Source organism: Sminthopsis crassicaudata, chromosome 2 (genome assembly GCF_048593235.1).
Source record: "Sminthopsis crassicaudata isolate SCR6 chromosome 2, ASM4859323v1, whole genome shotgun sequence".
Classification (NCBI taxonomy): Eukaryota; Metazoa; Chordata; class Mammalia; order Dasyuromorphia; family Dasyuridae; genus Sminthopsis; species Sminthopsis crassicaudata.
Window position 1 is genome coordinate 330,388,566 of NC_133618.1, and position 23,461 is coordinate 330,412,026.

Sequence of the window (23,461 nt, forward strand, 5' to 3'; positions counted from 1 at the left end):
AAATTTACAAGTTCAATCCAAATTTCTCATCTTGATATTAAACATTGTGTGTATATGTTTTGGTTAGAATTTATCTTTATAGTTATATACTATTCTTCATGCAGTTTAGTCAAATTATACTACTTTGTCCCTCCTTTCCCGTCTCTGAGTGTTGTCAATTCTCCTAAACTCAGAATTCCATCCTTCTCCCAATTTCTAGTAGAATGTTTACTGTGTAGTCTTCATGGAATAATCCAAATGTCATCTTTTCAGGTCAAAAGTAAATTTTCTTCTCTTGGACATCTCACAGCACTTTGTCCCTCCTTGTTGCATTTATTTTTTGTTTCATTTCATAGGGGTGATTTTTGTTTTCTTTTGTTTTTATAGAGGTTATATCTTCTTGCAAGGGCAAAAAAACAATCAAAAAATGATTTCTCCAAACTATCATGAGCTGCAATGCTGATCTTGATTAGGGCTTTTCCAGTCTTAGTCTTGTAGAGGACTTTCTTGGAAAGAAAGTGCAAAGGCCCTCCATCAGATAACAAGGAAAGTCACCCAAACTTGCACTCCTTTAAGATCATAGCTCTACGTGGGGCTGATGGGTGGGGCCCAGGCTTAAAGCCAAGATTATAATCTTATTTGTTGAGTATTTTGTTTGCATTTACCTTTTTTTGCATTTTGCTATTTACTTCAGGTATATTTGACAGTTGGGAGCTCATTCAAGCCCAAGATCTTCGTAATAAACTTAGAACAAAACAAAATTTGCAGCAGTGGCAGCAGCTGGACTCAGATATCAATGATGTCACCCTTTGGCTGAAAGGAACAGAAACTGAGCTGGAAGAGCTGGAGATGGCAAAGCCTGCAACTGACATCCAGGAAACGGAGCTCAGAGTAAAGAAATTAAAAGTACGCTAGCTGGGTTGGAAGGTGGGGCAGTCAGAATTTGTGGGTGAACCTAATGCTCTGCTTCTGTTGCACAAACATATACAATTGCATTTTCTTTAACTTATTCTCTCTAGGACATAATAATAATAATAATAATAATAATAATAATAATAATGGCTCATGTTTCCAGGGACACTTTCTTCCACAGCAGCTTTGTGACATGTAGCACAAGGATTATTCCCAATTCACAAATAATCAAGTATATATGTATTTTAAGTGGGATTTGATCCTGGGTTCATTCTGCTACACCATTCTGCGTTGATAATTTCATTAATACTTTACATGGGCTTTAAATTACTTGTAGGCATTTTCAACTTTAACACTCAAGAGTTAAAAAAAGATATTTTTTAGAAGTTATTGGGAGGCTAGATCTCTAATGTTCTATTGCCCAATCTTAGATGGATGGATGAAAGGCCCAGAGAGGTGTTCTAATTCAGACAGGTGAAATTACTGAGGCCCAGAGAGTACCCAAGCTTACACAGGTAATAAGCAGCAAAGTTAGCTTCAAACCCCAGATTCCTGCAAGGATTAAATGATGTGATCTAATTTTCCCTGACTTAGATCAATGTGAGTTTATGGCTCAGGAGTGAAGTTCCCTGGTGATATTTCATAGGTCTAGTAAAAAACAAAAAAAGCCTTCTTATATAAGGTTAAATTTGCAGTTTATACAAAGTGAACTGATAGTTTAGTAAAAATGTAATAATATTTCATAGATTTAATAAAGATGTCATGCAGAGTTAAATAGCAGTTTCCTGTTTTATGAAGTGAAATGATAATGTTTCATAGGCTTAGTAGAAATGACATATATCTATGTAGATATCTTTACATATGTACACATATGTGTGTGTGTGTGTGTGTGTGTGTGTGTGTGTTCGTGTTCATACACAGACATTTTCTATCCTGTCAGAAAAGTTTCATTAGGGCTTCTAACTGGAAAGCAGAGCTAGAGGTCAGCTTGATCTATTATTACTAACTCCCCTTAAGGCTTGGGAGAGGCTGATTTGCATCACAGCTCTCACTGGCTGGAGTTCCCTGCCCATTTTCATGACCTCTCCAGGCTTGCTCCTCACCTGACTCTTTTCAACCAGTCCTGAGGGGAGGTGGAGGTACCCATATCTGTCTCTGTACAGGGGGTGGGGATGAGGGACTTGGCAGATCTCTTCCTGATAACTTTCAAAGAGAGCACCAGCACTACTCTTCCTCTGGGAGGCCCTTAAACTGTTTTTTCTTTACTCCTTCTCACCTTTCCACTGTTAGGATATACTAAAAGCCTTTGATAACTACAAGGCATTAGTGGTCTCCATCAACTTGAGCAGCAAGAAATTCCAGCAGCCAGATAACACTGAATCAAAAGAACTCCAGAACAGACTCCGGCAGCTGAATTTGCTCTGGGAAAAGGCAAATCATTTGTTGGACAGCTGGAGAGAGAGCTTGCAACATTCCCTCATGCAATGCCAGGTACACGACCAGCTGAGAAGGGTCCCAGTACATGTTGTACTGTGGCCATGTTTTCTCACACAAGTGCATGGCTATTAATGAGCAGTTTTTTGCAGCATTTTAGCAGTTAAGATTCACAAGGTAATAAGCAGTGGGCTTTGGTATATTTGCAACTGTGATGTGCTATAGGAGTGCCCAAGAAAAGCATGGCCTGTTTCTAAAGCCACGGGTGCTGACCTCCATCCCTCCTTACCCAGCCCAAGTGAGGGGTCAGTATCTTCCAGTAGGTAGATTTAAACATTCTCCTTTGTCATGGGGCTTGTCCTTGGTATACAAAGAACTCCAGAGACCCAGAGCATTGCCACTGATGTATTAGAAAGAATTTAAAGGCTGGAAAGACCTGCACTCAAATAGCAGCTTTACTGCTTACTGGCTGCCCAGTCTGGACATGTCTCTTTTGAAGCCTTTGAAATATCTTTCTCAGTTGTCATTCAAGTAAGTTGGACTAAATAATCCCTGAGGCTTCATAGCCAGTGCCAACAGATCTGCTTCCACAGCCACAAGCCAATATTTTTACTAGGTGGGTGCTTCATTATTTAATCCTATTGGTTCAAAAGTAACCATCACCCTCTAATTGAAAATATTTAGCTTTCCGATATGAGAGCACTATTATCATCAGGGCCAATCCGCTTTACTTTCTTGCTTCTCTTCCCCTCACTGTACCCCTAATCCCACTCTATTGCTTTTCTTGCTTTCTGGATTGGGCTATTTGGTTTGAATTTGTCTTTTTCTTTAGTCAAAAAAGACAATAAAAAAATTTGATAAGGTAGCTCACGCTCTTCTTGTAGAAAAGCTGAAGAGATGTGGCCCAAGACAGTAATACAGTTAAGTGCATTTGGAACTGGTGGAATTTAAATCTGGTTTATTAAAAGTTCAGTATCAACTTTGCAGATCTTTAGTAGAGAGAGAACCTCAGAAATCTGTGCTTGGCCTTATCTTGCTTAATTTTTTTTTTAATTATTAATGACTGAATTAAAAATATAGATGGCATTGCTAATTAGATTTATATATAATGGGTCACGAGGTAGGACAGCTGGTATTTTAGAAGACAAGAGACCAAGATCCCCAAAGAATTCGTCAAGCCAAAGCATTAGCCAGATCTAAGACAAAAAAAAAAAAATTCGATAAGGGGTGCAGAGATGTTTTCAATTATTTGAAAAATTTATCCTAAGGAAGAAGCCATTAGACTTGAAGAGAAATAAATTTAGACTTGGTGCCATAGGGCAAAACTGCTTATATAGCTACACTCTTCATTAAAAGTCCTGAAGATAGATCCTTAAGATGACCATTTGTAGGAATCAGTTTTTGGTGTGGTTTTTTATGGTGGCTGCTGAGAGGCCTGCTTTAAAATTCTGTGATAATGACAAAAGTATATATATGTAAGATTTTTATTTCTACATAGCAGCAGTATTTCCTTACATTCATATACCACAATTTTAGCCCATCATTCTCCCTATCAATAGGTACTTGGCTTTGTTTTCTTCTGCTCTTGAGATTTATGAACCTGCTTGTTTGTTTGTTTACCCTCAGGATTTTCATCAGTTAAGTCAGACCCTCCTGTTGTGGCTAGCGAGTGCAGAAAATCGGAGATGTAAGGCCCAAGTGATGGATCCAAATGCAGATCCCCATACCATCCTGGAGTGCCAGAAAGAGCTGATGGTACTTTTTTTTTTTTTTTTTTACTTTCTTTTCTTTTCTTTTCTTTCTTTTCTTTCTTTATTTATTTTTTTTTTTTAAAGAAATTTAGCAGGGAAATATCAACTGAATTTTGTACACATGGTAACTATTTACATTTTTTTTTCCTTCAGTATTTAGTTTAAAAATATAAATTATACTAAGACTTGTATTTTTTTCCCCTGGCAGACATTCCCTCTAAATCCTTATCAGAATCACTATCTTTCACCTTTCCATATCTGTCTAACCCAATTTTTCTAGTTCTCCTTTCCACCCTCCCCCTCCACTCAGTTTACATTTCTTAAAAGTTTTTCAGATTTCTTTGTATTCCTATTAGTCTTTATTGCTTTATAGTATTTTGTGGCAGAAATGTACCACTACTGAACTGTTTACCTCTTGTGGTATTTAGAATTTGGTGAAAAAGGTTGTTTGAACTTCATCTAAAGTGCTTTTTCTGCTGGGGTCTGGTTATTAGCCTAGTTCTGGGTAGTCTGCCAAAAAACATGATAATAAAACAAATTGATCATTTTTGCTTGCTATTGCTTAATAAGGGGTCCTCACATAAAGATTCTGGCCTGCTTTCCAGGCCCTCCCAGCATGCTTTGGGTTACGGATATAGCATTTTGGTTTTTGTTTGGGGTAAATTTGAGATTGTCATTGTTCAGTAGCTTGAGATCAGGATTGGATGGATCAGCACCATACAGTAGTTTTCTCTCAGGTTCTCTTGCCAAACAGTTTTAATTTGCAGCATCACCTCTATCAGAAATCCGGTTGCCAAAAATTTTCTTGGTCTCTGACTAATTCATTAACAAAAGGCTAAGGTGAAATCTTTCACTTATACTTTTCAGCTGCAAACACAAAGGCCCATAATGACATTTTTATTTTTTTTTTATTTTTTATTTTTTTGAGATGGCTTGAATCTGAAATCAAGCAATTCTTTTTGCAATTGAACCAGCTTGATGGACTCTCCTCTATATTTCTTGAATGTGTTGCATATAAGGTCATCTGTCTATGCACAATGTTCTCTTTCAAGATCTCCATTTAATATCTCTGAGCTCTAAATAGTTTATAAGAATCAAGTAGAATCTACCAAAAAATAAAATGGCTCCTGAGACTCTTGAGGAAATTAGATTTTAAAGCATCTAAGTAGACAAGAAAAATTGCCTGCCAAGATATTTGCCTGAGGAAAAAACGGTTTTTAGCTTTAGAAAGCTCAGAAGCTTATATTCTGTATAAGAATATACATGTGTGTGCCTACAAAAACAAACTAAAATTAGTATATTAATTTAATGCAAACAGTTATGAAACTCTTACTAATATGCAAGACACTAGAATATCAGCAATTTATATTTAAAATGAATGAGCGTATCTTTTTGGGAGGATAGTACTATTTTAGGAAATATGGTTCTAACATTTTTATATGCAGAAATGGTAACCTCAATTGTTTAACATATATTGAATTACTTGCTGTCTTGGAGAAGGGGTAAGAAGAGAGGGAGAAAAAAATTTGGAACAAAAGGTTTTGCAAGGGTGAATGTTGAAAACTATGCAAATGTTTTGAAAATAAAAAGTCATTTAAAAAAGGAATTGTAGCCTCTCTCTCCACCTTTTCCTCCCTGTTATTCTGTCAGATAAACTGCTCTCCCTTTACATCTTTCAGTTTTTGTTTATTTTTAGCAACTAGAAAAGGAGCTGTTGGAGCACCAGCTTCAAGTAAGTTCTCTCCAGGAGATCTCAAAGTACTTGCTTGCTAAAAAAGGTGGAGAAGATTATATTGAAGCTGATGAAAAGATTCATGTCATTGGGAAGAAACTCAACCAGTTACTGGACCAAGTTTCCCAAGATTTAGAATCTTTACAAGGAAGCCAGGTGAGTCAACTTATTCTATAAAGAGAAATTCAACATAAGATGTAGAGATTCAGAGAAAAAGTCTTTGCCTATTTTGTTCAAAGTGAATGCTAATGTATAATATATATTGGATTACTTACCATCTAGGGGAGGGAGTGAGGGGAAGGAAGGGAAAATTTGGAACACAAGGTTATTCAAGAATCAGTGTTGAAAAATCATCCATGTATGTGTTTTGAAAATAAAAAGCTTTAATAAAAAAATAAGAAGTAATTTTTTAAAAAAATCAAAATGAATGCTAAGTGTTTAAAAATCAATAATAATATGACTCAATATTATCAATACATGGAAGAAAAACAGAAAGAGCAACAAGAGTTAATGGAAGTCTTTCTGAGATAGGAAATTGAAGTGATTATAAAAAGACGAAGTAAGTCCCCAAGTCGCTTTCAGTGCAGTTGTTTCTACTCTTCTCACTGCCACATTGACCTAAAAGCTCAAAATTATAGAGCAGTTGAGAGTTTTTAAATATTTTCTTTACAATAACCCTGGGAGGGAGATACTATAAGGGTTGGTCTTTTATCAAGGACTAAATTGAAACTCCAAAAGTTAAATGACTAGACTGTGCCCTACAAGTATGTTCTAGAGTCAAGATTTGATTCTAAGTCTCCTCTCTTAGTCGTCTAAAGCACTTGTCATTGTCTGCTTCCTCAAGGGAATAGAAACCTGTTGATGGTCAGAGTACATGCTAAGTGGCCTAGTTGTGTGGCTGCTTGGCAAAAAAGATTTGAACAAAGAAGATAGGATATATATTATGTTCAGGGAGACAAAATTGGAAAACTCATTTGGAGGCTTTCAGATTTACTTTCAAGGTAGCATAGGATCTATGTCTAGGAACCCCAGTGTACCTATTGTTACAAGTTCATTCTTTGTATTCATATCAGTCTGTCACATAGAACACTTGGCATTTATTTACCACTTAATAATTTGCAAAGAACCATTGTTATCCTTATTTTACACATAGGGAAACTGAAATAAGATTTGACCTTGCTTACTTCCAAATCTAGACTGGACTCAGGTAGCCATCTCATGCATACCTGTTTTGGCTATTATAAAAGGGGAAGTGAGGTTCACCAAGAATGGCATCAGGGGGATAAACTGGTAAAGGGAAAAGGAAACTCTGTAAGACATGTTCTAAATTATTTGCTCCAAAGGACACTTGGCAATTGCCCAGAATAAATATAAATACATTGTATAATATCTATAATGATTGGCTGAGTCTAAGTCTGATCTAAAGGAATAAAAGTTCTGCTCTACACTCTTTTAAATCACTAATCATGCACCCATAGAAAATGGATACAAACACATGTAATACTAGTCTTCATCCCTCTGTACATCTCAGCTGACTGACTTCTGAGAAATAAAGTAGCATTCAGGGTACTTTTAGGAAAATCAGCCCTGCCCCAAACTACAGCTTCCTCTATCAAGTACTTAGGGCTTTCAGTTTTCTATTTAAGAGAGCTAAGAAGCTATATCCTTTTTATCACAGTAGATTTCCTTTTTTGGAATCGGGTTATGCTTTTGAATTCAGAGTGTAGCTCTGAATTCATAATGATGATGAATGATCATTTATATACAGAATTTCAGTTTTGCAAGGTGGGAGATTGTCATACTACCAAGCATAATTTATAGGTGAGATAACAATATGAGGACTTCCTGATTCATGATTAGAAGAGGTGGTGGGCCAGTGATGACCCCAAAGCATTGCACTGACTTCTAATAAATGATAAAGCGAAGACTTTTTAAAGCTTTGGTATACTTCTTCTGTGAAGGATTTATGGAAAGAAACTGAAAAAAGTGGCACAAAAGGAGAAGGGAGAGGTGGATTTCACCAAGGGGGAAGGGCGTGCAGTTGTGAGATCATGACTGCAATGAAGTGGATTCAGTCCACATTCTTTGTGACTAGGGAGGAGGAGGAAGATTGCAAGATTGTCCCAAGAATGCTTTAGCCATTTGTGTTTTAGCATTTGTACTGGGCTCACACTTGCATTAAGTTATACTCTGTGATATTTGCTGGAAGTTCTTCCCACTTAAGCTTGCTTTATGAATTTCAGGATGAGGATATAACATTGACAGCTTTCGATGATGTAGACAGTAGTGACCATCATCTGTTATCGAAGTCCATGTCTACTGCACAAGAGACGGTAAAAGAAAAACCTTTGTCTTTGATAATGGAATTTGCATTACTAAATATTACCTTGATGCCCTCCTACTTACAAGTTCCATGAAACACACAGTATTACAGCTCATTTCATTCTTAGATCTAATTGCAAAGAAGTTGATGAACCTAATCCATACATAGTCTTAGTTCTGCCCATTGGAATCAAGGAGAATAAGTGTAATGCCTCTTCCCCAGAGCATCCTTCAGATAGCAGTCATCTAATATGTTTAGACTCTTGGTCCAAGTTATAATGTCTTAGAGTTTTCTTAGGCAGAAAGGGCCTTAGAGACCATTATGAAAGCTATACAAATTTTCAGATTACTAGATTAGCACTCATTTGGCAGATGCTGCTGAGAAAGTCAGATTGTACACATTCCAATCAAATTACAGGTTCTCTAATCAATCCCTAACTCTATGCTTTGTTTTTGAAGCAAACTGGAAAGACTTAGGGGGGAAAAAATAAGTCCTTCAAAAACTAATTGAAGTGGGACAGCTAGGTGGTGCAGTGGATTGAGCACCATCCCTGAAGTCAGGAGGACTTGAGTTCAAATTTGACTTCAGACACTTAACACTTCCTAGTTGTGTGACCCCTAGGCAAGGAACTTTTGCCTCAGCAAAAAACAAAAAAAACTAATTAAGTGCTGAAACATAGTATTGAATGTATTTTCAGATGGAATTTTGTCAAAAAATGAAAAGTGAAAAAGCTTTCAATATTTCTCATTTATTTTTAAAAACGTAATTTATTGATGTCTGTTGTCTTTATGCGACAGCCATTTCTAGGGTGAAAAAATCCATTCTTTTCTTCAAATTGAACTCCTCTCTTTCTTAATATACATTGAGGAAGAGAAAGTAATCATATAGGTTTGCCCCCATTTCAAATCCCACCAGGTCTGTACTTTGACTAAAGTGTCTTCAACTTATTAATTAGATCCTTTTCATCCCTACAGGTTGATGCAGAGAGAATTACAGAAGAAAAGAACAAGAAAAATAGCAGGTAGAATGATCTCATTCCAATTAATTGACTTGGGAAATCTATATTCTGTCTCTTTGTTTTCTCTACCCACTAATAACTATCAATGCAAAAACTGAAACGTGTGTATGATTTGATACTTCCTCCACTTTAGTATTCTGTTCTCTTAATGTTTATAATTCCTTTTAAATTATGGCTTTATTTCTGTTCTTAGCATTTTTTCCTCCCTTGGAGGAAACATTAAAACATAAAAGCAGGAAATTATATGGCTAAGACTAACTTGGGTCAGTACCTTAAAAAAACAAACTTTTAGAACTCAAAATTTGGGGAGTACGATGTTTCACTGGGTATTCTGCTCTTTGAACCTTATTGCTAATCAATCATCATGTTTTATTTACAGAGTGGAACATCTCTCTGACCCTGCCTCAACTCTGATCAGCTCCAGGCCACGTTCTTTCCTTTACCGGGTGTTTAGAGCAGCCCTCCCCCTCCAATTGTTTTTCCTCCTCTTATTGCTTCTGGCTTGCATGATCCCTTTTTCAGAAGAAGACTACAGTTGCACGCAAGCCAACAATTTTGCCCGATCATTTTATCCTATGCTGAGGTATACTAATGGGCCCCCACCAACATAGAGTGGATGTGGGCTAGGGCACATCCAATACCAATACATTCAGCATGGGTGCTCAAGCCTTGGGATCCCTAGTGCTTGCAATCCTAACGTAAGTAGTTTTTCCATTAGGCACCATCAGCTGATGTTCACGTGCCATGAACTGGAGTCTGTCTCTCTAGGGAATAATAGAGCCACTATGGCAGGATGGATGTGTGGTTCATGGCAAGTGACACACAGTCCAAGGGTGGCATTATGTCATGTGACATTCTTCCACTGGGACGAGGATTGGGTCAGACTGCAGACCACCAGTTCTGTGTGAGACTTTTGTTGCTCTGACAAAACTAAGTGGTTTCTGTTCACGGTTAGCTTTCTAAAACTGTGTTCAGAAGAGCTTAGCATTTTTGGATGCTGACTCTATTTCCAAAACTCATAAGATGAGTTTACAGAAGAGAAAAGTAGTTATCCTGTGTAGCCAACAGTTATTGAGCAGTAGTATTCACTACAGTTTGTATGGTGAAAACAAATAGCTTAGGGAATAAAATGTCCCTCAATGGTTCAAAACCTCTCATGGCACACTTTGTGATAAAACTGATAGACACAATCACATTTGAAATGTTTAGCACAAAATTGCTGGATAACCAGATACAATGAAATTTGATATTAGTCAGTTCTAAATGTAAAGTGTCTTGTATTTGTCTGCCTTTTTTTATAAGTAGTTAGAAAAGTTTTTTTAAAAAAAAAATTATTCTGTTGCATGGATGTGGTTTCATATTGTGCATATTTTTTGAAATTATTTCTCTGAAGTACCATATGAATACAAATGAATAATGTAAACTTCGATTTTTTTAAAAATCTGGGCTTTAGCTTGAGCTTTTGACTAATGTACAGTAAATGCCAAAAGACAGACTGCTATGTTTTTTATAAGTTAACTTTGTAAGACTTTTCACACTTTATAAAGTGATGCTGCAGGGTTTTTGTTGTCATTTTTTGTTAAAATGTATAATCGAGTGGGTTGGTACAGAAACATGAATCTAGTTGTGGCATGTGCTCTTCCAGTGTGTTGTTTTTTTCTTATTAAAAAAATCTGCCTTCTTTGCAACACGGAATTTTGCAAGTGTAATCTTCTAATGAGCCATTGAGACCTCTGTGGAGTAAAAACTCAGTCTGTTCTAAGTGCTGCACAGCCTTGATTACAGTGGCTCCTTCAATGTATCAGTGGAACTGGGTTCTTGCTGATTTGGTACCCATTCACATCTCTCATCTTGTGCTGTTCTTGTCCATGTCTTTTTAGTGCAATAAAGTCATTAAACCACATAGAAGTGACAATAGAGAATACAATGTTTGCACATTAAAAGTACCAACACTGTAAAATTTATGATTCTTTAGCACTTTCTACTCCATCTGCTGCCATTCCATCATCCTCCCTACCAGCATGGGAATAGGTTACATATGAACAAGATTCATTTTGTACTTTTTTTTTTTTTTTTAACGTCCTGGGTACCCAAAACAGGTGCTTCTGCTGTCCAAACGTAAGCAGGTGGTACTCTGGCAGGATAAGTCACAAGGTCTGAATGATAGGTTAACCTACCAAGGTAAAGAGGCTATCAGAGTGTGTTCTGTTTAGCCTGTTCAAATCCAGGGTTCCCCATCTTGTCAGAGGCTCCCTTTCATCATTCTAAAAATAGCAGAAACACACTCATTCAAGTAGTATGTGTTTATTGACCACGGAGTGTTGGCAAAGTACTCTGTTGAGTCCTCAGGAGACTGAGAAGGTGTAAACACAAATTTGTTACATAATGCAAAACTTGCATGATCTTGGATAATTCCCCACCTCTCTGAAACAACAGAAATTGAGTGACACCTTCACTCCCAACTTCTTGTGAGAAAAGTTTCTTGAAGAAACTAGATGACATCTGGAGGCCGACTCAGCATGTGGCAAGCCACATGGTAATTTTTCGTTGTGGTAGTTTACTCCTTGGAAATCAGCAAACATAGGACAGCTAGATGGCACAGTGGATAGAATACAAACCCTGAAGTCAGGAAGACCTGAGTTCAAATCTGGCTTCAGACACTTAACACATCCTATCTGTGTAACCCTGGGCAAGTCACTTAACCCCAATTGCCTCAGCAAAAAAAAAAAAAAAAGAAAAGAAAGAAAGAAAATTAGCAAACATTGCCCATCAAGACTTGATTTGTTCTGTTGATTATCTAGATTAATATTTTTCTCTTAACACTTAATAGAGGAAGGACCATTTATGTAGTGTCTACTATGCTAATTTTAATAATACACATTAGACACATTAAATGTGTGATAATACAATATCGTGCATTTTTGCCCCCCAGAGAGCTAGTGTTTAAATGTTTAACCAGAATACAATTGATTGGTATCATACTTACTCTATAAAAGTACAAGAGAGTTATTTCAGCCCTATTTTCTAAGACCTTTTTGCCAGGTCAAGGATTTAAGAGAATAAATACCTGTCAAGCAATACCTTTTCCTCCCTACATTTTGGGATACTGCCAACAAAATATTTAATTTCTCATTGGAATCTTAGTATTTTCATATCCTGGAATTTATATCTTCCCACAGGAATCAAATTCCCCATTTCAAATATCCACATAACTGAATTCAGTTAAGCTGTTAACATGTGAGTACAGATGCCATTAAGCATCTTATATAAGGTTGAAGATTTGAAGAGTGCTAAAAGGGCCAAAGGAAATTTCAGTCTGCAATTTACCTTCATTACAAACAGTTTTATCAAAATTGCTGAGGTGATGTGATATAATGAAGCAAAAAAAACCAAAAAACCTTTTACCAAAAGCTTTCAAAATGGCCCTCCAAAAATTCAAGAACTATCTCAAAATATATTTTTTAGTCTTTAAAATAATCTTTTATTCACTGATGATTTTAATAATCCAAGAAACTTTAAAAGCCTGGAACATAGACTGGTTGTTTTCTCATATACACATAGCTCCCACATACAAATTTTTTTTAAACAAAACTAAAAGATCACAGTAGTAAACTTAATCTAATTCTTACCTTCTCATTATTCTGGAAACTGACCAGAGTCATAGTATCCAAGTTATTTAATGGGGTCTTGCCACTAAGCAAGGGGAAGAAAAATAATGACCCTGTGGGAAAGGTTCCACATATTCATGATTGTCTTTAAAATCCACTTTAAGACCTTGCAATGACTGTTCAATGCAATGGCAGTTCAATTAAAGGTAAGGAAAAATAAAGATTTGGTGATTAGCATTATAACATTATTTCTAGTCACTTCACATTCCTACTCTATTTAGAATGAAGACCCATCAGTTTTCAGGTAACTGAATGAATCTTCCTGGTCAATCGATTACTTGTTTGGAAGAGGCATTGCAGTCAAATCCCAACTTAGTAAAGTCTCAACCTATCTGGGCCTCAGTTTATTCATCTGTAAAATGATAAAGTTAGATAGTTTCTAAGGGAAATATAAATCTAGAAGCTATTTCTATCACACCTTCACTATTCAGGTTGGTAAAGAGTAGAAGGTGTCAACATACCCAACTAAATTTGTTTACTAGAAAACATCAACCTAAAAACTCGCAACAATTTTTTCAAAAACCAAAGCAAAAAAAAAAAGTATGAATAACATTTTATTTAACTTATATGATATCATGCCTCATTTTATAATAGTAATACATTCAAAAGGACAGAGAGGAAAAAGTATTATCCACAGGAACGGGAAGCAGAAAATCACTGACCTTTGTATAATAGACAAATCAAAGAATCATGTGTAAAGAAAAGTGCAGTCTTAAAAGTTTCAGTGGAGGTAAACACCAATTACTTTTACTTTTCTTGAAAGGTACAAAAGTATAAAGCATTCACCATTAAGTGTCCATTTTGTGCCCAGGCATTATGCTAAATGCTGACAAAGTATAGCTACTCATCTTAGACTCAAGACATTCACATGTACTATGATAACAGTTTAGAAAACCTAACTAATATGGGGGGAAAATCATAAAGTACTTGCAAATTTATCTGTAAGTGTATGTGAATGCTGCTGATGACAAACTTGTCATTCTTGCCAATGAACTGTGAAGAAAATAAAATAGCATTATACAGGATGGCTTCTGAGATGAAGGGGAATGAACATGTGAGATGAAGAACCCTGGATCAGAAGGCAAAGAGATCCTCTTCCTAAAGGAATGGAAGCTGAACTGCAAAAGAATCTGAGATTCACCACAAAAGGAAAACACAATGTATTACTATACATTATAGGCCAATGCTTTACATCTCATGGTGGGGGGAATAGGGAAAAAAAAAAAAAACATGAACCTCACAAATTTTGAAGAATTTTAAACAACCTGCCAATGATTATTGTTCATCTAAGTGCAAGTTATCTTCCTGGTCACCTATAGTTTGAGTCCATTCCCTTATTCCTAGAATGTTCTCCACATCCATCTCACAGAATCCCTTTCTTCAATTTATCATGGAGGCACCTATCCTCAAGAACATTTCCCAATCTCTCCAATGACTCTGCTTTTCCACCAAACTACTTTGTTTTTATTATATCTGTTTGCTTTTATTGACTTTAAGAGTGCGTATACATTTTAAGTACTTATGTCCTCCATAATTACGGTTGGCTCACTATGAGAAACAAATGAGCCCGTTGTTCCATTCTTGTACTTGTACCTCCTGTGTCTAATAAGTGCATGAAACTTGGTATAGGTATTTAATATGTATTTGTTAATGCGGAGAAGAAGAAAAAGGGACATACTTTATTCTCCCACCTCTCCCCCCCCCCCCAAATTATAAAGGGAAGCACCATTTTTGTTTCCTATTTCATCATTTCCATTTAAGGGCACTCATTTCTTCCCAGATAACAGAGATAAGAAATGTTTTTGAAGAGGCAGCCTAGGGATGTAAGTAGAAGTGGGAGTGGCTGTTAGCCAAGCATTTCTCTGTGGAACTCAAATTCAGCTCAGATAATAGAACCTCAGAAAAAAAATGGTCCTGTGGTAGAGTGACTTGGGAGTCAATATATTCAGTTTTATCTGTAAAAATGGGGAGGTGGATGACATGACCATTGAGATTTCTCCAAGTTCACTCTCTAATTCTAATCTGTGGCTAGCCACTTACAAACCTAATTTGATTCTATTGTTTAAACATACCTACACCTTTTTCTGTTTCAGAAGTGACTATTTCTGTTTTAGAATTTAAGGCATCAAGATAACGAAGTCAGAAAAAGCCACGTTCAACTATTGCCTGAGACGTTCCCAATGTGACCTTGGGCTGTTGACTTAACATTTCTAGGGTTCAATTTCTTCATCTATAAAATGAAAGGGTTAAATTTGATGGCCTGAAAATCTCTTCTAACTCTAAATCTATGTTTCTATAACTATACATGGCTAAGGATTTTTTTTTTTACAGAACTTTTTGTATTTTTCTTATATAGTGGTAATCATCAAAACTATCAGATTGATATTGGCTAAGAAATAGAGTAGTAGATCAGTAGAATAGACTTGGTTACACAAGACACAGTGGCAATTGATCATCGTAACCTAGTGTTCAATAAACCCAAAGACCCCAGCTTTTGAGATAAAAACTCACTATCTGACAAAAAATACTTCTTTCTTTGTAGAAATGTCTTTCAGTTAGATATGTAAAACACTGTTAGGAAAAACTTAAAAGAAGACAAAATGTGCCTGAGGAGGCACCATAAATATGAAATATATGCCACATAAATGTGTGTATAACCACTTCATATATGTATATGTGAATATACATGTGTGTGTCCAAAAGAAACTTTTAAAAATGCTCCAAATCTAGAATTGTATTTAGATAAAAGTGATGAATGCTTAAAGTTGATAATTTCTTTTTTTTTTTTTTTAAGCAAAGAACTGTGGGAATTAACTTTCAAAATATTAATGTGACCTTCTGGTGAATCAGTAGGTTAATATAATTATAATAAAGGTAGAAAGCTTAGTTCAGGTAGAAAACTGACATTCTATTCCATCAATTGTAAATCAGGCACAAGTCCAAAAAATATATTAATAATGCACAAACTTGGTTCTTATCTGATTAGTGTAGAGAATTTATTAAAGAAGGTGGGTAACTCCCAGAAAGGACAATTCAAAAATAGAAGCCACACCATTGTCCTTTGAAAGACAGATGAAGCTACCAAGGTCAAAAGGGACAAATGATCCATCAGCTGCCATTTGTAACATGTTGGGGAGCAGTTTGGTGGGTTTTTTAATTCCTTAACAATTCTACAATTAAATATCAATTATTTGTCTGTTTTTTATCCAATATGTTTATTAAAGTATTGCCAATACACGAGAACCTTTAAACAAAGAAACAAAACTTACCAAAGGCTGTTTTGATAAGAGTCGGGAAGTAAGATTTTTGTGTTTTTGGTAAGGACTTTTTTTTATTAAAGAGAAAAATGTAAATAATATTAAATAATTATGGCTAATAGGGCATAGTGGGAGAACAAGATGGCCAACCTTTTAAAATTCTATGTTTGTACTTTTATTTTTCAGGAGAAAAAAGTACTCAGTTTTTTTAAAGACTTTTTTTTATATAAAAGTGGATTGACTTGATCTATGACTTCATTAAAATTTAGAATTGGGAACTCTATGAATGTTGGTAGAGTTGGCAGTTTCTCTGCAACTTATATCTTTAGATGATAAGAGTACTGTGATGCCATCACATGCCAGGAATCATATAGACAGGACTGAACCCAGGTGTTCTTGGCTATAAAGCCAATTCTCTACTAAGTGTTGCACTGACTCATTATATAAAAACATTATACAACTCAGCAATTAGATATTAACAATTTTTAGCAGGTAGACCTAGATTTAAATCATGGAATGTAGGAAAGAATTTTTTAAATGGAAAAAAAGTCTCTCAGTGCCTGTCTCTGGATTATTCTAGCTTCTCAAACAGATTTATTTCAGAGAATGAGATTAACTTTCCTACCTCCAATGAGTTAGGTGGGTGTTTTCCTCCCCCCTTTTCTTTCATTTTTGTAAATGAAATTATAAATTAAACTTTCCAAGAGCTAGATACACTTCTTGTTTCAAAAGTCCTCAGTGTTAATAACATTCAATTTGATTATTCAGTTAATATTCATGAGTGCCTACAGGGTATATGACCCCCTTATTAGGCACTATAATATTCTTAGAATGGTATCAAGTCTCTTCTCTCTCAAGTACTTTTTTTTTTTTTTTCTTTCAAATAAAAGCCTTGGTTGGGTGGAATTCAATGTTGTGTGTGTGTGTGTGTGTGTGTGTGTGTGTGTGTGTGTGTGTATTTAATTCTCTACTATATATCATACTATGCTAAACACAATGGTCTACTATTATAGACCAAGGGTGTTAAACACAGAACATGAAGCCTACAACACTCCTTAGTGCAAACTAGATTAATATAATTGGGAAAGTCTAACAAAATAAAAACATAATAAAAAATAAATAATATTAACATGTGGTTCTCTAAGACAATATGTAGCCCCTGGGAATCCTTACATATGGCTTTAGTAGTCCCTGTTTTTATTTCAGTTTGATATCATTATTGTAGACTATACCTAAATAATCCATAGATCACTAGTCCTGGAGACAGGAAGACCTAAGTTCAAATCCAGCCTCAGACATTTAACCCTTACTAATTGTGTAGAACTACCATGTTGATGGATTTATGTATACCTGTTTTCAAATGAGACCCTTCAGAAACCCGCTAATCTGGTTTGATTCCCCATTTCCTTTGGTGTTCCACAACAACACATCAACTAATGTCACTTATCCTTTATGAGTGTCAGAATCCTAAAGTCTTTTCATTGGAAATAATCTTTAAGATCAGCTAATAAAGTCCTGTCATTTTATAGATAAAGAACCTAAGACCCAGGATCATTCACATGATCAATGGAAAAGTTAGGATTTTAACCTTCATCTTTTAGTTGCTATCCTCATAATCTTTCTTTACTCTGCTGCCTCAGGTTTTTTGCCTGTAAGAAAGGGGTGGGAATGGTGGATGGTGGATATGCCCTCTATTATTGCCTCTAGTTCTAGAATTTTGTGCTGCTATTAATCCATAATTTTACTTTTTAACAACCAAGCTGTTCAATGAGTATAGAGTTCAGCCATGGAATTTTAAAAGGGACTTTGGTGGTGATCATCCTATTCAATCCTTTCATCTCACAAATGAGGAAAACTGAAAGTTAGTTAGTTCAGTGATGATACCCAAACAAACAAACAAACAAAAAATAAGGAGCAAAGTCAATATTTGAACCACAGTCTCTGAACCTAATTTAAATATTTTAGATAATCTAGTGAGGTTTTTACATGATTTTTTTCAATCAGCAAAATTTGCCATCTCTCCTTTCCCCCACATATGTACAGTCAAGCAAAACAAAATTTCATATATGTATATCTATGAAAATTTTAAAAACACCAGATTATCTAAAGCACTCAATACAGGGTCAGAAATCCTGATTCAGATCTTGGTTTTTTGTGGGGAAGGGGGAAGAAGGAAGAGAGGGAGAAAGAAGCAAAACGAAAGGAGGGAGGGAGGGGGGAAGACATTGAGGAAAAGGAAAAAGGAGAGGGAAAAAGACATTTCTCATTTTATGCTCTGAATTTTTCCCCTCTCAAGAGGTAGATTAACATTTCATCATTAGTCTACATTGATCAAAGTTCCTAAGTCTTTCAAAGTTATTTGTTTTTTCAATTGTTCTTGTCAGTGAATTAAAATACATAGAGGATCAAGTTTCATATAAAATATGCCTTTTTAAATGAAACCAAATTATATAACACTTTCTCATCAAATGGACTTTTATTTTAAATCTTTTATAAAGTATAACTAATCCTAAAAACAACTTCCTTTCTCTAGAACTACCTAAAAATACCCAAACGATCTTCAAAAACTGTTGGCTTCATTTAAAAATACTGTATTTGGTTGCATTCATGAGTGTGTGTGCACGCGCACACACACACACACACACACACACACACACACAGCATCACTAACTAAAAACTTGCACTGCTCTTAAATGCATTTGAAATGAGAAAGTCTTAGTTCTATGATGCCTGGAGTCAAAACTGCTAAAGAGACCTAGTAACTTCATGCACCACACAAATAAAATAAAAAAGAAAGGAGCACAATAAAGGGTTATAAAGGTAAAGAAATCAGCAGTAAATATAAGGGGTCTAGAATTTTCACATTCACATTCACTACCTTTGGTTAAAGACACTCAAAGAGGGAAGCTATGTCTGTCTGGTAGCTACTATGGAACTCATAAAGGTGCCAATAATACTTCAGGTAGGCCTGTGATCTCATCAACAAATATTCCTAGATCAAATGATGCTAGAATCTTTCCAATGGTACTGATCACCACATGGAATCTCAGAGGCAGAAGGAACCTTAGATATCATAGTGAAAGAAACTAAGGTCCAAGGAAGGAAAGCAGCCACATAGTTAATTAACTTAATTAAGTGACAAGGCTTAGACTCAAATCCAAGTCTTCTAACTCTAAAACCAACTTCTCTTCCTACCCCCCGCCACACTTGTAATAAGTATGACTTCTCCCCCCTTCTTTCTATTTGCTCCTCCTTCACCTGCACCATACACCTGATTCCCTCAGATTTTACTTCTCTATCCTGTTCAATATTTAGAATGTGTCCAGGTGGACCCCCATTGAAAAATAGTGTGATAAGGTGGAAATGTTAACACCTCCCTTATGTGGTTCAGTGGAATTCTTTAAAGGTTTATTCCTTTGGTTCAAAGGAAGGTCCTCTTTTCAGGAGATCCAAAAAAGAAAAAGTAATTTTAGTATGATGAACAGGTTGAGTTTAGAAAAGACTGGAGAGATTTACATGAACTGATGCTGAATGAAGCAAGCAGAACCAGAAGAATATTGTACACAGCAATAAGATAGCATGAAAATCAACTATGATAGACCTGGCTCTTCTCAGCTATACAGTGATCCAAGGCAATTCCAATAAACTTTGGATGGAAAATGCCATCTTCTCAGAGAGAGAGAGAGAAGTATACAGATTGAAGCATATTTTCACCATTTTTTCTTGTTTTTTTTTTTCTCATGGATTTTTCCTTTTATTCTCTCCAATATGACTCGTGGAAATATTTTTAAAATCTATATACATATACAATTATTTTTTTAAAATTTTAAATAGAGCAATTTTAGCATAAATGAGTATTAAATCTCAGTTTTCTCATTTATGAAAGTTAGGGTATCCTTAGTAATCAAGTTTAATTACTTTATCTAGTTGGAGTAGATGACTTTAGGTCTTTTGGAGCTTTAGTTCTATGATTCTATGATATGGCCTCAGGCCACAGGCTTCTGAGAATGAAATTCATTTATGCCTTTTCCTCCAATCAACCTATATTCAATTCACATATATATAAAATATAAACCTTACAAAAACTTAATTTTTCAAAAAAAAAACTTTATCTTTTTTAGAACTCAAAAAAACCCCAAAATATCTAGACTCTGACTAGTGTGGCAAATTTATTCCATCAAGCTTTGGAGGCTTTATTAGGGTTTTCCCCATATGTAGCACTAGATATTAACTCCAGTAGAGGGAGACACCATGTCAAGTATAGAACTACCCTTTTGGAAAGCTTGGAAATGATCCTCTGGTTCTCCAAGATTATACTCATCTCTGCACTAAATGAGATCCTAGCAAGATCATAAAGGACTGACTCACAGAAAACACTTTTAAATCTCTTCAGAATACAAACACACTTGGCTTTACAATTCAGCTGTGATTCCTCTGAGTGTACTTGACTATTTTCTGATTCTGTTTCTGTTCTCAATTCCAAGTACTAAGTAAAATGATTCTAAGAATTAAATACTCTATTTACAGAAGTTCCCTGACATAAGTCCACCTATCTAAAGCTCAGGGTGTTCTAGGTATCAATGTATGGCACCCAACATAAGCTAGTATAAGGGAAAATGGTTAACCTTTTTTTTCCCCTCAAAAGCAATAAATATATTGAATCCCACATCATATATACATTGCTTGTAAGCAATTTCAAAATATGTTATTGCCAAATTCATCAAATATGATGATGTAACTACCTTTTTCTCTCCAAAGTAAAGATAGACTTCAAATTATACGTTTATTGTATTCTTAGAAAGTATGCTTATTTGGGTATTTGCAAATGGAATTATATAGCAATTCAGGACTGTTTTCCCTTATTTATATAGTAAAATTACATTTAGGAGGCACTAATAAATTTGTTTCATTTTCCAACCCTATTCCATTATTTGTTGATTATTAAATGCTAGGGTAAGCAAATAGTTGAATTAGAGACACTCCAATTAAAAACACACACACACACACACACACATAAACTTCCTTAAAGTGAAGAATTCTTTTATGGTGCAACCAATTGTGCCTTCAAGATTATCTATCAGACCTTCAGTTATTAAAAAGATTTGTGGTGAAGAAGTATGCATAAGATTGGCAACTATTCCTCAAAATAAGAGTTTCTGCAGCGCATGCATTTGTTATTAGGAAGAGGAGGTAGGGGAAAGTGATTGTTTTTCCTTAAAACATTTCACTCTTTCCTTCCTTCTTCTGGGAAGAGGAAAGACTTGGAAATCTGGTAAAAAATATTTACCACAACTTTGAATCAATAACTGAATCTATCAGTTCTTCAGCAGTCCTATGACAAAACCCATATTTATTTGTTGTTTAACTCCTCGACACAATTTTATGTCCCACATTGGCACCTTACAATTAGGCTGCTCCTGTCTCCCATAGGAAACTCCAGGAGACCAAAGGGGTTGAGAGCACAAGAGTTGGACAAATTCAGCTCACCCTTTTACATGGTTCACAGTGTGCCCCTCAAAGAGTTCCAAGCAACATCATTGCTCCTAACTCCCTGTTCTGCTGCCTACAATTTCTTTTCAAGTCCACCTTATAGTCCTGACCTCAAATTTTAACACTACCTATAAAATTTATTTACAAAATAGAGAGGAAAATAAAAACAGTTCAAATGGGCTACACACTCTTATGTTTACTAAAGTAAATTATATACATATCAGGATGAACAATGTTTTTTCAATAGTCAAAATTCACATTGCTACCAAAAATCAGAGAATAAAAACACCACCAGATCATATTCACCTAGCAGTAATTTGCAGGTGGTCACAAAGCATGGGGATGCTTTGGCTTCATTACTGAGGGAGGCACTGGAGACATGCATCCATTCTATCCAATGCCTGAGTTAGTGCAGCCACAGAAGGAGCTGGGGGAGAGTATAATTTCTGGTCCTCCCTACAGTCCCAGAGATATCCAGAAACATCGGTGTCACACATATATTGTCACACAGAATGCTTCAAGCTCAGACTGTTTTGCCAGGGCATTAGAAGCTGGTTGGTGACTTAGAAGACCATTGTGTCAAGGATGTCATTCACTGGTTGTCATCAAGTCTTTTCAGGTATGTTCGATTCTTCATGATCTTTCTGGGGTCTTCGTGGTAAAGATACTGGGGGTATTGCCTTCTCCAGTTTCTTTTACAGACTAAGGCAAACATTATGACTTGCCTAGGGGATTATAGAAAGGATAACTTATTTAAAACTAGAAGAGACTTCAGAGCTTATCTACTCCACTTTCATTTTATAGACGTGATGTCAGAGGCCCAGAAGAACAAAAGGATGTCAAATTCCAATTGTCATCCTTGGGTTGCTAATATAGAACTCTTTCTTGCTAAATCACAGTGCTTCAGATAAGGTCCCTTCCAACTCTGGGATATTCTCATTCTATCTACTCCCCAGATGCTTTTCTCATCACTCGTCTCAAAATTATTATGTACATAGTTTTAAAGGGGGGCAGAGTAAAAGGGGGCAGGGAGGTGCCAGATCTGAGATCCTGCAAGAGCCCAAAAGACATAAATGAAGCATTCCAGTTTATTCTTTAGCAATATGGGGTCAATGGTTTTCTTATCCCAGCCTCTAAAAATCATGGTTGTGCTCCTTAATAGATCATCAGTGTCATCTGAGGACTAAGTAGTCCACCAAAGAACAGATAGATGATGAACATGGCTACACATTCAGAGCTTCATTTCCCATGAACCTCACAAGACACCTGGCAAACAAGAAAAGACTCTACTTTGGCTCAAGAAAAGACTCTACTTTGGCTCAAGAAAAGACTCTACTTTGGCTCAAATCTCAGTCACCTCTGTGTTTTCAGCCCAGCTCCTGGGTAAGATGACATCATTGAGACAGCAGGTCCCGAGGGCCTTCCTCCTTGCTCTCACTCTGCTCTGCAGGACCACACTCTGACACAGTGACAGATGACTTTTTATATCCCCTCAATGTGTGGGCATTCAGCATCTCCAGGAGCAGGTCGTAGACAGGGACCACATTTTTGCATTTCATGCTGAGTAAGTGTTCCATACCTTTGTTACTGTGAGGAAGAAGCATAAAAAAAAGAAACTAGACTTCTGGGGGGAAGGGAGATTATGATGCTTGTGAAATATAGAGAAAGGCATAGAAATCATGTTTCTTTGCCTCTAAAATAGTTTGTATCATCCACTTGCAAATCTCTGATTTTGGAGGATTTTCAATGTTTTACATGATTGCTCATGTATGAGATATATAGCCTTGCTTACCCTTTCAGGGAAGGAGGAAAGGAAGGGAAGAAGGCAGAGACAGAATTTGGAATTCAAAACTTTTTTAATGTTTAAAAATTTTAACATGTTTTTGAAGGAAAAATA

At 35.9% G+C, this 23,461-nt stretch overlaps 2 protein-coding genes across 18 annotated transcripts in view; one reads left to right on the top strand and one right to left on the bottom strand.

Moving 5' to 3' along the window:
• The window catches only part of SYNE2 (spectrin repeat containing nuclear envelope protein 2), a 385,421-nt gene extending 374,577 nt beyond the window's left edge, over nt 1-10,844 (top strand). For 4 of the 6 annotated variants that reach the window (XM_074290333.1, XM_074290334.1, XM_074290337.1 and 1 more), the window contains 7 exons: nt 674-885; nt 2,182-2,382; nt 3,952-4,080; nt 5,773-5,964; nt 8,052-8,141; nt 9,106-9,152; nt 9,529-10,844. In XM_074290333.1, the coding sequence (XP_074146434.1) occupies nt 674-885; nt 2,182-2,382; nt 3,952-4,080; nt 5,773-5,964; nt 8,052-8,141; nt 9,106-9,152; nt 9,529-9,760 (1,103 nt within the window). In that variant the 3' untranslated portion in view covers nt 9,761-10,844. The remainder of the gene's footprint in view (nt 1-673; nt 886-2,181; nt 2,383-3,951; nt 4,081-5,772; nt 5,965-8,051; nt 8,142-9,105; nt 9,153-9,528) is intronic. The other 2 variants (XM_074290335.1, XM_074290336.1) reach the window with 1 other exon arrangement.
• ESR2 (estrogen receptor 2) overlaps nt 1-23,461 on the bottom strand; it is a 124,809-nt gene that overhangs the window by 10,802 nt on the left and 90,546 nt on the right. For 7 of the 12 annotated variants that reach the window (XM_074290341.1, XM_074290343.1, XM_074290340.1 and 4 more), the window contains exon 9: nt 21,741-23,151. The exons of 1 other annotated variant lie outside the window; for it this stretch is intronic. In XM_074290341.1, the coding sequence (XP_074146442.1) occupies nt 22,959-23,151 (193 nt within the window). In that variant the 3' untranslated portion in view covers nt 21,741-22,958. Of the gene's footprint in view, nt 1-21,740; nt 23,152-23,461 lie in introns of those variants that run through there. 4 more of the 12 variants (XM_074290349.1, XM_074290347.1, XM_074290350.1 and 1 more) reach the window with 2 other exon arrangements.